Source organism: Enoplosus armatus, chromosome 20, assembly GCF_043641665.1.
Source record: "Enoplosus armatus isolate fEnoArm2 chromosome 20, fEnoArm2.hap1, whole genome shotgun sequence".
Taxonomy (NCBI): Eukaryota; Metazoa; Chordata; class Actinopteri; order Centrarchiformes; family Enoplosidae; genus Enoplosus; species Enoplosus armatus.
In genome coordinates this window covers 389,356-402,408 of record NC_092199.1, presented here as the reverse complement: position 1 = coordinate 402,408, position 13,053 = coordinate 389,356, and the positions used below count along the sequence as shown (strand labels likewise).

General features: G+C 41.1%; 2 protein-coding genes across 2 annotated transcripts; one reads left to right on the top strand and one right to left on the bottom strand.

The window, feature by feature from the left end:
- Window positions 1-3,223: 3,223 nt before the first annotated feature.
- Window positions 3,224-5,299, bottom strand: ch25h (cholesterol 25-hydroxylase). Its single transcript, XM_070926766.1, has 2 exons — window positions 4,851-5,299; window positions 3,224-4,580 (listed from the first exon to the last, which is right to left on the bottom strand). The coding sequence occupies exons 1-2, from the start codon at window positions 5,271-5,273 to the stop codon at window positions 4,245-4,247; spliced, it is 759 nt and encodes a 252-aa protein (XP_070782867.1). The 5' UTR covers window positions 5,274-5,299; the 3' UTR covers window positions 3,224-4,244.
- Window positions 5,300-6,150: 851 nt separating this feature from the next.
- Window positions 6,151-13,025, top strand: LOC139303063 (interferon-induced protein with tetratricopeptide repeats 5-like). The gene is made up of 10 exons (XM_070926765.1): window positions 6,151-6,265; window positions 6,667-6,861; window positions 7,831-8,020; window positions 8,172-8,363; window positions 8,800-9,027; window positions 10,558-10,684; window positions 10,783-10,906; window positions 11,007-11,148; window positions 11,689-11,736; window positions 12,502-13,025. The coding sequence occupies exons 1-10, from the start codon at window positions 6,261-6,263 to the stop codon at window positions 12,697-12,699; spliced, it is 1,449 nt and encodes a 482-aa protein (XP_070782866.1). The 5' UTR covers window positions 6,151-6,260; the 3' UTR covers window positions 12,700-13,025.
- The last annotated feature ends 28 nt before the right edge of the window (window positions 13,026-13,053 follow it).

The following is a 13,053-nucleotide window of genomic DNA, read 5'->3' as shown; positions in this document are numbered from 1 at the left end:
AACGGAAGGCCGAAACACTGAGCAGCTCAGGAATAACTTGCCAATCCTTCTATAGTAGGAGACCCTTGCAGGTAAATAAAATTTGGTAACATCAAGTAACAACTAAGGAGTAATACAATTGTTAAAATTTCCATTTTATTCATTGGTGTGTTAAATACATATTTCTTCAGTTGAAAACTCAAACGCATGCTGTCCATGCATGTGAAGAACTTTGTGTGAAATGAACATTTGAAAAAAATTAAGTTAAAATTTGTTTTTCATGCCTAAAGAGAAATAAAAACACTTCGTCAAAATCCTGACTGAGGCTGTCATAATTCATGCATGAAAGGGTTAATATTGATGCATCAATGTTAGAGCAGCATTTCACTGTTGTGGCTGCTCGAGGTGGAGCTAGTTTAAATACTTTATAAACAGTGAGCTAGTTTAAATACTTTATATACAGTTAGCTAGTTTAAATACTTTATATACAGTTAGCTAGTTTAAATACTTTATATAAAGTGAGCTAGTTTAAATACTTTATAAACAGTGAGCTAGTTTAAATACTTTATATACAGTTAGCTAGTTTAACTACTTTATATACAGTTAGCTAGTTTAAATACTTTATATACAGTGAGCTAGTTTAAATACTTTATAAACAGTGAGCTAGTTTAAATACTTTATAAACAGTGAGCTAGTTTAAATACTTTATATACAGTTAGCTAGTTTAACTACTTTATATACAGTGAGCTAGTTTAAATACTTTATATACAGTTAGCTAGTTTTAACTACTTTATATACAGTTAGCTATTTTAAATACTTTATATACAGTTATCTAGTTTTAACTACTTTATATACAGTTAGCTCGTTTAAATACTTTATATACAGTTAACATTGAAGAGACTCAGAAAGTTTTATTCTTGTTTGCTGCTCTGATACATGCAAATAAGTGGTGTAATATCCTATTAGATATTCTATTAATATATATATGCAAATTATGGGCTAAAACAATTTTTACACATTTAGCCTCATTTAACAGATTATTGATCCTGATCAATGATGTACTAGTGACTGTTAATATACCATCTCTAGACCTTCACACCTCTGCTGCTCTCTGATGTTATAAGAAATGTGATAGCTAACTTGGATTTAGTTTCACTTCTGATCAGAGGCCAGATTTAGCCTCAGGAATTCCATGTGATTGGAAACCAGTGAAAACAAAAACAGGACTCATGTCAATGAAAACGTCTGCCTGAGTGAAAAATGTATTAATTTGCAGGAAGAAAATGAGAGGAAGTAAACAACAAAAACAGAGTTCAGATAAAATATCTAATCAGCTGAGAGTGTTTTTCCAGCTTCACTGAGCCACTAAAGGTTCACCACTCATGACGAAAGTTAGGGTTTCTAGTGTTTTAATAGTTTGCAGTAAATACACTTTCAGTGATGTGTCCACACAGCAAACATCTACCCCTCAACTCTGTAATTAAGTTTTATTTGCTTAAAAGATAAAGAATCTGTTTCTAGAGCAAATCGATCAACTTGAACACAAATCAGATTTTTATTTCAGTTCATTAATATTTGTTCTCACAAACAAAACAGAAATCATCTGTCACATCCTAAATTACATTAAAGTGACATCTAAAAGCAACTACAATAATGTGATAATGTGAGTGATGATGCAGCCAATCACGAGAACCCGTCGACTCACTCGTGGACTCACCTGGACTCACCTGGACTCTCAGAAACTCAAAATAATTACAGAGCAACAACAGACTTTCAACTTTATATTCATTTATTTACATGAGCAGGAATAAAGCTAATTTGTTTGTAAGTAGTTTACTTGCCTGCAGGTCCAGTTTAAACATCAAATACGATTTAGGTCTTCAGTAAATCAGTTGGCCGTGAGCTGAGAGCCTCACACAGGAAGTCAGACAGGACTGAGAGGCGGACTGACATGGTTTGAGCCTGAACATGAGATCTGATTACATAAAAGAATATATAGAATAACAGCAGACTGTTCCTTCTTGTTTCTTATTATTTTAGGTTTTTAAAACAAATAAAAAAACATATTTGGGTTCGAGTTCATCTTTTTGCACTGATGTTAAAATAATCCAAATCACAGTTCATCATCAGACGCTGCTGCTGATGAACTTTATTACAGTGAAGTGACCTTGTCTGCAGCCTGATGCAATTCCTTCCTGAGGATGTCTCCTCTCAGGGAGCTCATTATTGTCTCGCCTTGTTCCAGTGTATTGTTTTCTTTTACAAAGGGACTTCTCCTTATCTAGTCCAAACAGACTAAACCTGTGGTTTTCCTTCACTCACTCTGAGGAGGCAGCCCCTGCAGGTCTCTCCATCCATGATGAGTCATTTAGACGAGTGTCTCTCTGGAATCAAAGTTTGTAAATGTCAAGATCCCAAAAATTCCCAAATGTGACTCAGAGTTCTTGTGAAGTAAACTTACACAACTATAACATCTGTCATCGTGCAGCTTCTCACTGACTCACCCGAAGCGGCGCACTGTGCTCAGGGCTCAGAGGCGTCTCCCTGCCCCTCGTGGGCTTTTTTTTCAAGCATCAAGTGACATGAATTGCTTTAAAAATCCCACTCATGTAAAAGAGTGTTTAGTGTCAGAAGCTTCATGAATAGGAGTGGTTTTAGTTTAAGTTTAACATTCAGGGCGGCAGGAGAGGTTAAAAACATTAAAGTGAGATTAAAGAACAATGACTGTGTGTTTGTGCAGCAGAATGAGTCATTCCTCCTTTAGAGTCCAGCTCTGTATCAGTGGGAGAGGCTGTTGATTATAGGCAACAAGGATGTTCTTTGGTTCAGCTGAAACTATTTATCTTTCTCCCTGAAGTTTAAATATTCACTGACCTTTTAAGTGTCACTGTGATGAAGACATCAGTCTGATTAAAGTCATTTCATCTCTGCAGCATGGACATGCACATGTCTGTCACAGACAAGTTCAGTCAGCTGCATCAAGGAATGAACTATTTAGAACGAATGGTTCAACTGTTAGATTTCACAGGAAAAGGCTACAACAAACACACATATCCGTCCATCATGGATGGATGGACAGATGGAGATTTATTTTTCTGCTGCTCTCTTGTCTTTCCTTGTCTGACTTGTTCTAAATACGTTTTAAGGTATTCAGGTGTTACCTGCCAGAACAGGTGGAGGAAAATCAGAAACAGCAGAACTGACATTTGTGTGAAACTGGAACTAAATGAGAAACAAGAAAACATTTTGCTTTTGTTCACAAGGTTTATTCTCAGTGATACGTTTCATACAAAAACTGTCACTTCACAAAAATACTGTCTCATTTCATCGTTCACATTTTCATTTACCTCCAAAAGCTTTCTGTGCACGTTTCATTCCAACAGAAACATTCAGCTTAATAATGTTCACTCTTTCTCTTCTTCATCAACTTCTTCAGTTCTAAACGTCCACACTTCAGTCTTGTCACTTTCTTTGATCCAGCTTAACTAAATCAGTTTCTCAACCTCAGAGTCAAATATCATCATCTTTTCAGACACAACAAAATTTACATAAATATTGAAACCTTTAATCGTAACTGAAGCTTATCCAGAGGTAATAAAAACCGTGACGGTTAACATTATGAATCATTCCATATGAATGAGATAATCTTTAATCCTTAATGCAACATAGCGGCACATGAACATCAAATTAATGTCCAAAATAACACTGCAAAGAAAATCTTTGTGTGTCTGTTGTTGAATCCTAAAATCCTATTTGAAGTGTTATTCTCTTGATCGTACTTCAGTGATCTGTCTCATTCTAAAAACCTACTTGTTAGAATAAAATGAGGAAAGACTTTTTGCAGTGACCAGATTGAAGTCATACAGGCCTCAGAAATCATTCGGTCCTGGTTAATAAATACATGAATAAATTAATAGTTTAAATACATATAGTGTCAGTCTTTTAATGTAAAAGAGCACAGCAGCTGATAATCCACAGAAGTCTGTTAATCTTCTGGACCAGTTCAGGGCCCTTTCTTTCAGTTCAGAAACCTTCAGGTGACTTCATGTACTTTAATTTCAGAAACCTCTTGATCGATTAAAGCCTTTACATGAGCTCATTAACTTCTTTGTCTGTTCAGGATCCTCTTGATTAGTTCAGAAACCAAATCTCTGAAGGAGTTTTTAATCTTGTCCACCAGTTTGGAAACCTCTCGTTCAGGTCAGAAACGTATTGATATGTTCTGAAACCAAACTTCTTATGTAAGTTCAGAAAGTCTCCACAGTTCAGTCTTGCTTTGTGCACAGCGTCCCAGCCAGCCGGTCCCAGTGGGTGAAGTAGGGGGCGAAGTTGTACTTGGACTTGAGATGGTGGAGGTCGTGGTGGCGGGCCCCGCCGTACAGCCCCAGCGGCACCAGGCGGTGGGTGGCCCAGGGCAGGTCGTATCCGCAGTGATCCTCCACCGACAGCCAGATGTTCACCACGAAGAAGGCCAGCTTGGTGAGCGGGTGGCAGCCCAGCAGGAGGGGGCTGGCGGCAGTGAAGAAGCCCAGGCTGAGAGTCTCCCAGGCTCCGGAGTACTCAGCGGTGAGGGCTGAGGTGGAGGTGTAGGTGTGGTGCACCTGGAGGAGAGGAAGAAGAAGAGAAATTTGTTTTAGGATTTTTCCTGAAAGAAATGTCAGAAAATCAGGACAGAAAAAACGTAGAAACAAGAATTAAAATGGTTGGAATTGTGGACGAATTGTTGATCTATTATATTTTAGTTTGTGTTCTTATTTTATTCTGATTTTTATCAATGATGAAGTGATGTTTATGGTCCAGAGATACAGTCTACAAACAGGGTTTCCATCTGTCACAGGTGATTTATAAAAAGTCAGAGTTCAGGTACAAACCTTGTGGAAGTTGCGATAGAGCCAGGGCACTTTGTGGTGCAGCAGGTGCCAGGTGAAGCTCTGGAAGTCGAAGAGCAGCAGGCAGACCAGCACCTGGGCCAGCAGGTAAGGCAGGGACGGGGCCTCCTTTGGCAGGTGGACGGGCCTCTGGTACCAGTGCATCACAGTCAGCGGGAAGATGAAGACCACGTGGTTGTAGAGCATCAGAGCCAGGCAGCTCCGCACTGTGGTCCAGCTGACGGAGCTCTGAGGCTGCAGCTTGTACCTGCGCACCAGGGCCCACCTGGAGGACAGCACGTCCAGCAGCAGGAAGGGAAGGCAGAAGGACAGGTAGACGGACAAGGAGAAGATAACGGGGAAGAAAGGTGAGTGCAGGAGGGAAGAGTGTCCAACGAGGAGGGTCCAGAGTGGCTGCAGCAACATTCTGCCATTGGATTTATAAAGTCCTGTATCTGTGTCTGAGATCAACTGTTTCAGGGCACAGGTGCTTTTGTATGAGCTCAGCCCCGCCCCCACACAGTGTTGACTCCTCCCTCATAAGGGCGTTTTCAGCTGTTTAAGGAGACATTTCCCATGTTATTTTACACAATGATCAGACACTCTTCTTCTGTGGTGAAGTGCTGCCCCCTACTGCATGCCACAACCGGACTTTCTGCACTACCTCACTGCACCCTCACACTTTGAATATATATCATATATATATTAAGCCTACACAGTCATCACATAACATACATACATACATATTGATATTATATATCATACTATTCTGCGTATGTATGCTTGTGTCTGTATTATCTGCCACCCCCCTCCCTACTACTTGTGCATCTATTTATTTATTTTTAGACTTTGCTGGTTAATGTACGTTTCTATTTCTTGTGTATTCTGTGTTTTGGCTGCTATGACACTTTGGGGATTAATAAAGTTATCTATCTATCTATCTTACAGACTGGCCTCTGTCTAAAGTTAGATATTTACATCTTATACAATGATATTGATTTATTATCCTATCTCATGTAATGAGTGTAAGTGTAAGTGGAAAAATCTCATGACTGTCTTTCATTTTCATTGTTAAAGCACTCTGAATACTCTGGAAAATATGAAAAAGTCTGTTTCACTTCCACCTGACAACTGTTCATCTGAGACTCTGAGAGTCATTATTTGCTCATAAACGACTGAAAAGGTGTTATTTTTCTTTATTTATATTTGTTCCTCTTTAATAAATCCCTCCTCTTTACATGCTTTCAGAAGGGACATTGAAGGCATCATCAGACTGTTTCAGTTTCGTTTCTCTGAGTTTCTGATCTGACGGAGCAGCCAGATCAATAACAGTTACTGAACTCTTTAACATCATCTTCATCATCTTCGGGACTTTTTCCTCTCAGATCAGTGACGAGGAGGGTGTATGTCACTATGACGTAAGTTTGCTTCACTTTAAAGAACTAAACAATCTGTCAGATGGTAACTTTTTATTGGATCTCCCTCTATGTTGTTAATAAGTAGTATATACTCTGCACACACACATATATATAAACGTAAACACAGTGTAATGTGGCTGTGAACAGACATGTTTATGTCTTAATAACTGTAACTCCTCCTATGAAGCACTTTTAATTAGTTGAATTAGTCTCAATACCCGCGCACACCAGACCAGGCGCGTGCAAGTGCTCAACACCAAGCACCAACATCCGGGTCTGATGGTGAAGCCCGACTATACTAGCAGCATGTAGCATGCAGTTTGTCAGAAACACCTCGCATACTGTGTCCCACAATGCAAAGCGCTGGCGGGGGCTTACCATTAACGTTACCTTGCATGTAGGTGTGTCGTCTCTGGTGAGTCCAGCAGCACTCTTCACTCCAGGCTGCTGCAGCTGCAGAGTCGCTTCACCTGGGATCTGAAGAAAGAAGACGTTGACCTGGAGAACCTCAGCACTCGACTACACGACCACATCGACCTTCAGCTGGGACAGCGGGGTGCAGTGGCTTACACCTACAGCTTCTTGGCTTATGTCAGGTACAGCGGTGTCCACACTCACCTGGCTGAGAGGCTCACAGTGAAAGATTATGCATATGTTGGTGCAGTATCTCTTTTAGTGTGTAGACATAAAAAATGTTGCCGGTCGCTGACTGATTGCCATCAACTAGTTTATTGCCTGTAAAACGAAACCCAGGGATTACGGTTTGTGTCACAACAGAAGCCCTGAAACGTTGCCTAAAAACCAGACCAAAGCCCCTTAACATTTTTACACTTTTTGAATCATGGTGTCTTGTTCGAGTGGTACTTTGTCAGGCTGTTATCACCAGTTCTGCAGTAACTCACAGCTGATTCATCCCCCGTCAGTCTGTACCTCTCTTTCTGATTGGTGGATTGATTTTAAGCTCTTTTTGGCAGCTGGGACTTCTCTCTCCTTTTTAACACATGCATAGACACAGACAAAGTGGTTTTCCGAGTTTTGTGGGGATTTTACTGCTTTTTTCCAACAATCTATTACAATTGAAGTGAAAACCAGAAGTTTCCAGCTTTGTATTTAACTTCTTTAGGTAATGCAGTTCGGTTTCTAATTCTGACTATGTATTATTTCACATTTCTGCATTATCAATATACAGTAGACACATTGAAAAGCTTGCAGTCTGTAGTAAAATGTCCTGTCACTTCAGATCAGATCTGTCATTATGGACTCAGGTCCCCAATCCTGAGTTCTGTGCCCCAAACTGATCTGAGTATTATAAACCTCTTGATGTCTGATAAAACTTCAAACTCATGCATCTGTTTCTCAAATTGGTCTTCATGGATTGTATTTCATTGTTTCAGCGTAGCACCTGAAGCAACACGCCCCCCCTTCAGTTGTTGTAACACAGGGCTGTGTTCGGTCTAAACACCTGCAGCTGCAAAATGTTCTGAAACACAATAAAATATACTTATATATGAAACAGAGCAAACAAAGTTTATTTAAACAGCTCACGACAATCAGTCTGTCCTCAGGTATCTTCAGGGTCGACCAGAGGAGGCGGTGGCACTTCTCAACCAATCAGAGGAGACGACCAAAGAGTGTTATGGTGAGGAGAGTGAGCGGCGGCTCATCGTGACGTACGGAGACCTGGCCTGGCTGAAATACCACACCGGAGACATCACACAGTCGCAGAGTTACTGCCAGAAGGTCGACAACATACTGGTATGAATACACACTGCTTCAGAACAGAGTTAAAATGTTGTTAAAGCTTTATGAGGAACTGTGTTACTCTCACATGATCAGTCACTAATCATGTTAAACAGATGTTTTTTTATTCATTTCTTTCTCCACCTGCTCTTGCTTCTCTTTACAGTTGAAGTATCCTACTGATTCATCCACAGTTCTCCACCCAGAGGTATATGGAGAAAAAGCTTGGACCTACCTTAAGTCTTTGAAATCTTACTACCCCAAAGCCATTGACTGTTTCCGTAAAGCGCTAGAGCTGCAGCCTGATGACAGCGAGTGGAACGCCGGCTGCGCTATTGCCCTCTACCGCACAGAACCGGTCAGTTTTCTAATAAACACGATGAAAGTAAATGAAAGTAAATGAAAGTAAATCCATGTGGCTCAACTGGCACATTTTGTTGTCAGTGATTTGATTTATTCAATGTCAATGGGTTTCAGGTTCTCTTTGACTGGGAAGGTGAGAGAGGTTTTCTAGCTAGGAACAGTATTGTTCAGATTTTAAAGGTACTACTACTCTTATTGATACTCTTATCGACCTGGTACTTTAACAGTACTTAAATATACAGTGGGGTCCAAAAGTCTGAGACCACATTGACAAACATTTTCACGTAAACCTGGATATAATTAAAGTTTGAGGATTCAGAAACATTTACAAACACAAGAAGTTATGACATGTAAAATGATGAAGAAATATCCCATCCCTATTTCTAGCCCAGGAATTTAAAACAGTAAACTAACTGGAGTCTCATTTGCAGTGGGATTTAGAAACATCCCAGAAAGATGAGGAGACACCGGCCATTAAACAGCTTCGCCGAGCCCTGGAGATCAACCCTGATGATGGCGTTCTGCTGTCGATGCTGGCTCTGAAGCTGGCCGATTACCGGAAGCACCAAGAGGCTGAAGGCCTAGTAGAGAGAGCACTGAAGATCGGTCCTGACAACCCTCATGTCACGCGGTACATAGCCAAATATCTTCGCATGCAGGTAGGTCTGAATTACTCTGTTTAGATGAAGAAAATCAGAATCAGAATCAGAATCATAAACTGTTTATTGCCAAGTAACATACATTACAAGGAATTTGCTGTGGTCTGAAGGTGCTATTGTTTTGATAACAAATAAGTAGAATATAAAAGGTAAAAATAAGATAAGATAAATAACAACAGTGCAGTGACCAGAATAAAGTAAAGTGTCCAGTAGGGGGTGGGTGCGTTAATGTAACGCAGGGGGGACAGGGGTGATGTACGTTAATATAACGTATAACTAGTGTTTGTGTCCAGGGGGGGGGGGGTCAATGTAAGTTTGTCAGGTTGACTGCAGAGGGGAAGAAACTGCTTTTGTGGCGGGAGGTTTTGGTCCTGATGGACCGCAGCCTCCTGCCAGAGGGGAGGGGGTCGAACAGAGGTCTTGGACGCAATGGTAACACGCTAAACAGAGTAGTCAAGAAGCTGAAGAGCTGGTTGAAAGCTCCACGACCAGGATGGATCGCTTCCCCTTAATTGACAGTTGGCCAAAGTTTCTTTTCCAGCGCCCAGGGACAAACAAGCCTGAAAGGCCTCCTTCCTCATGCTGATGGCTTCCCTGGCAATTGGTAGTCAGCAGCAACTCTTGCCACCACTAGAGGCATCAAGAGCTTTCTGGCTACAACTCAGGGCGGTTGCCTCAGCAATGTTGGCTGTCAACATGGCCCACTTTGATCCCATGTCCCCAACCTCTGCATCCCTGGATGAGTTGGGAGTTAAATGTCTTCTGGACAGGGGCCTTGGCAGACGTGCCAGACTTATGTTTAGGTTTTTTGGGTCTATCCTTCTATAAATGAAGTTGGATCAAATGGCCTCCCCATCCCAAGACCTGATGATAAGATTACAGCAAAATAGATCATTGAGCTTTGGCCTAAGGTACCAACTACACTTTTTTATGGACAGACCATAAATAGTGCAGATGTCCACAAGCAAAGCACCACTATGGTTCAATTCTGCAGGCCATTCCTCACACTTTTCACCTCCTGGTTTCTCTGTCTTCATCATTGTGAGCGTCTGCCAACTAAAATATGGAGTCTCAGTTGGAGCCACCCGCAGGACCGGACCAGGGACTCCAAGAAGGCTGCACACCTCATAACGTCTGTAACATCTCAAAGAAGGCGGCGAAGACATCCTGAAGTGACCCTGATGTTCTCAAGAACAAACTCCAACACAGCAGTGCTCAGCGGGTTTCTGGTGAATTTCCATCATCCACATAGTGACTCTTGTTATGGGCAGCTCTGTAAAGGATATAGTTCTGCCTCTAAGAGTTTGTTTCCAGAGCTGGTGCTGTGCATAAAGGTGAGCTCACCTACATCCAGTTGGTAATGCACAACCTCAAGCACTCTGCCTTTGCCCCCCTGTGCGACTATATAACATATTCATACTTTGGGTGACCCCACATGGAGGTTGCCTAATGTTGAGGTTGCCACCTAAGTATGCTTCTTCTTTTGTTTCTGACCTGTAAATAACTTGAATGTATGTGTCCATGTTCCAGGGGGAGGATGAGCAGTCTATTGGTCTGCTGAAGCGAGCACTGGAGAGGACCAAGCAGTCGGCTTTCATCCACCACCAGCTGGCTCTGTGCTATAAGAAAAAGATGACCGCTAAACTCAACTACCAAAGTACACACACACACACACACACGTAGGTCTAAAGGTGCTTTGATCTCCTGTAATATGTACAACTCTAAGCTAAACTATGTTCTCCTGCACTACACTAGAGGTGACGCACTGGAGGCGTCTGTGTATTCAACATCTGGAAGAAGCTGTCAAGATAAAGACTTCATTTTTCCTTGCAATTGCTGATCTGGCACTGCTGTATGGAGAGGAAAAGGATTTAAGCAGGTACTTTGTTTGTTTACACAGCTACAGTGACATCCTGTTCTTGGACTTATCTTCATAGTTTGAATGAATTCATCATCATCATTATCTCTTTGTCTCTCAGGGCTGAGGAGTTGTTCCAACAGGGATTGCAGAATTTATCAGAGATGGAGAAAGGTATTTGTCAGGTTTTCCATCTGCGCTATGCTCAGTTTCACCACTATCACACCAAAAAGGAGGCTGAAGCGATTGTTCACTACACCGAGGTGGGTTTATGTCTGCATGTGTGTGTCTAATGCACAAAATAATTGACATTATAAAGAATAAGTTGACCTACACAGATCTAAATTATCAGAACTACGAAACAAAATGATCGATACAATTTTATTCAAATAAAGACATTAAATAAAAGGGAAAAACAGACTTTACAAAGGATTAATAACACAAAGTTGCCTCTATGCGACTGCACCGAACAGCAGTTTTGAGTAGCTGGCCTTCTGGGTGGTGTCCTGGAAAAGGTGCTATCTAGGGACTGTATAGTTGTGCTGGGGGACGGGCATCTGATCAGGATGCCTCCTGAGGGCCTTCCTATGGATGTTTTCCAGGCACGTCCAACTGGTAGGAGATCCTGAGGTAGACCCAGAACATGCTAGAAGGATTACATGCCTCATCTGGCCTGGGAACGCCTCGGGATACCCCTGGGGGAGCTGGAAAGCGTTGCTGGGGAGAGGGATGTCTGGACTGCCCTGCTGCACTGGAATTATCCCTCTGCCGTACTGATCTGTCCTGTTTTATTCACTCCACAGGGCCTACATTTAACACCGAAGAAATGGGAGTGGAAACAATGTGCTAAGGTGAGCATCAGGTTATACAGAACTGCTGATGCTGTTGTACATAACAAAGATTATGTATTGAACCTTAGAGAGCACTCTTTGTGGCTGTTTTGGCTCTCCCATTCACCACTGAAGGGCAGCACAGTAAATCAAGACCAACATGTTCAGCCAATCAGAATGCAGAGTCGCTCAGCGACAAGCTGCCGCTTCATTAGAGCAACACTATGCAACTATTTTACTTTTTAAAATAACAGCTTCAAAGTAATTTAGATGGTACACTGCCTTATCATGGGGAGAATGACCTCTTTCATTCCCATTGATGTCCTGATTGGTTGATCAGCTGTCCTCCATTTTTATTGATTAGCTGAGTTTACTGATCGGTCAATAGGGTTGCAATAGGTCAAGCTGATAGTGAATGTTAGGAGCGCCCTCTGCTTCAAACCCTGTGTTGTGATTATAGACTGTGTAGTTTGGATTCAAACCGGTCATTAGAGTTTGAATATTAAATTTTTTACACACACATATATATACATATATATATATATATGTATACATGTATATATATATATATATACACGTGTATATATATATACATACATATATATGTATGTATATATATGTATATATACATGTGTATGTATGTATATATATATATACATGTGTATGTATATATATATATATATATACATACGTATATATACATATATGTATATATATATAACCCCAACACCAGGCAGGTGTCACCTAATGTCACCTCAGATGTTGTTCCTCCTTCTTTGACTGTAGAAATTGAAGCAGATTGCAGAGCGACGTCTCTCAGTCAACGAGAACGACGGCCAGGCTAATGGTCTGTTGGGTCTGGTGGCCGTGGCTGAGGGAGACGAGAAGAAAGCTGTGGAGTTTTATGAGAAAGCTCTGGACTGTGATGAAAACAACGGCGAGTACCTGTCTGCTCTCTGTGAGCTTCGCATGAAGCTGCACTGATGAAATACAGAGAATTCAGCTTTTCTAAATATAAATAGTTGATCAGGATGCTGAATGAAATCTTTTAATGTTTTAAAGATTTCAGTAGATTTTCAAAAGGTTTCCACTTCTTCTGGGCAGTTTCAGAGACTGTTTTTTTTTCTTCTATCTGTTCTTGTTGTGTAAACTACAGCCCTGAAGAAGTTACACTCCCTGAATATTGTAAATGGAGAGAATAATTCTACCTTGTACCTGTATGTGGGCGTGGTCTGCTGCACACCTGTGCATCTTGTGTGTAAGAGACTTGCTGTTAAAATGTATAAATAAAATGTAAAGCTCTACAGGCAGGTTGTTTTGGTGGTGTGCAACCTTTTC

Coding starts and splice junctions, on each gene's coding strand:
- ch25h (XM_070926766.1), bottom strand. CDS start 5,273: ATGTTGCTGCAGCCACTCTGGACCCTCCTCGTTGGACACTCTTCCCTC. Junction 4,581..4,850: donor TCTATCGCAACTTCCACAAG/GTTTGTACCTGA, acceptor CCTCTCCTCCAG/GTGCACCACACCTACACCTC.
- LOC139303063 (XM_070926765.1), top strand. Junction 9,028..10,557: donor CCAAATATCTTCGCATGCAG/GTAGGTCTGAAT, acceptor TCCATGTTCCAG/GGGGAGGATGAGCAGTCTAT. Junction 10,907..11,006: donor GAGGAAAAGGATTTAAGCAG/GTACTTTGTTTG, acceptor TTTGTCTCTCAG/GGCTGAGGAGTTGTTCCAAC.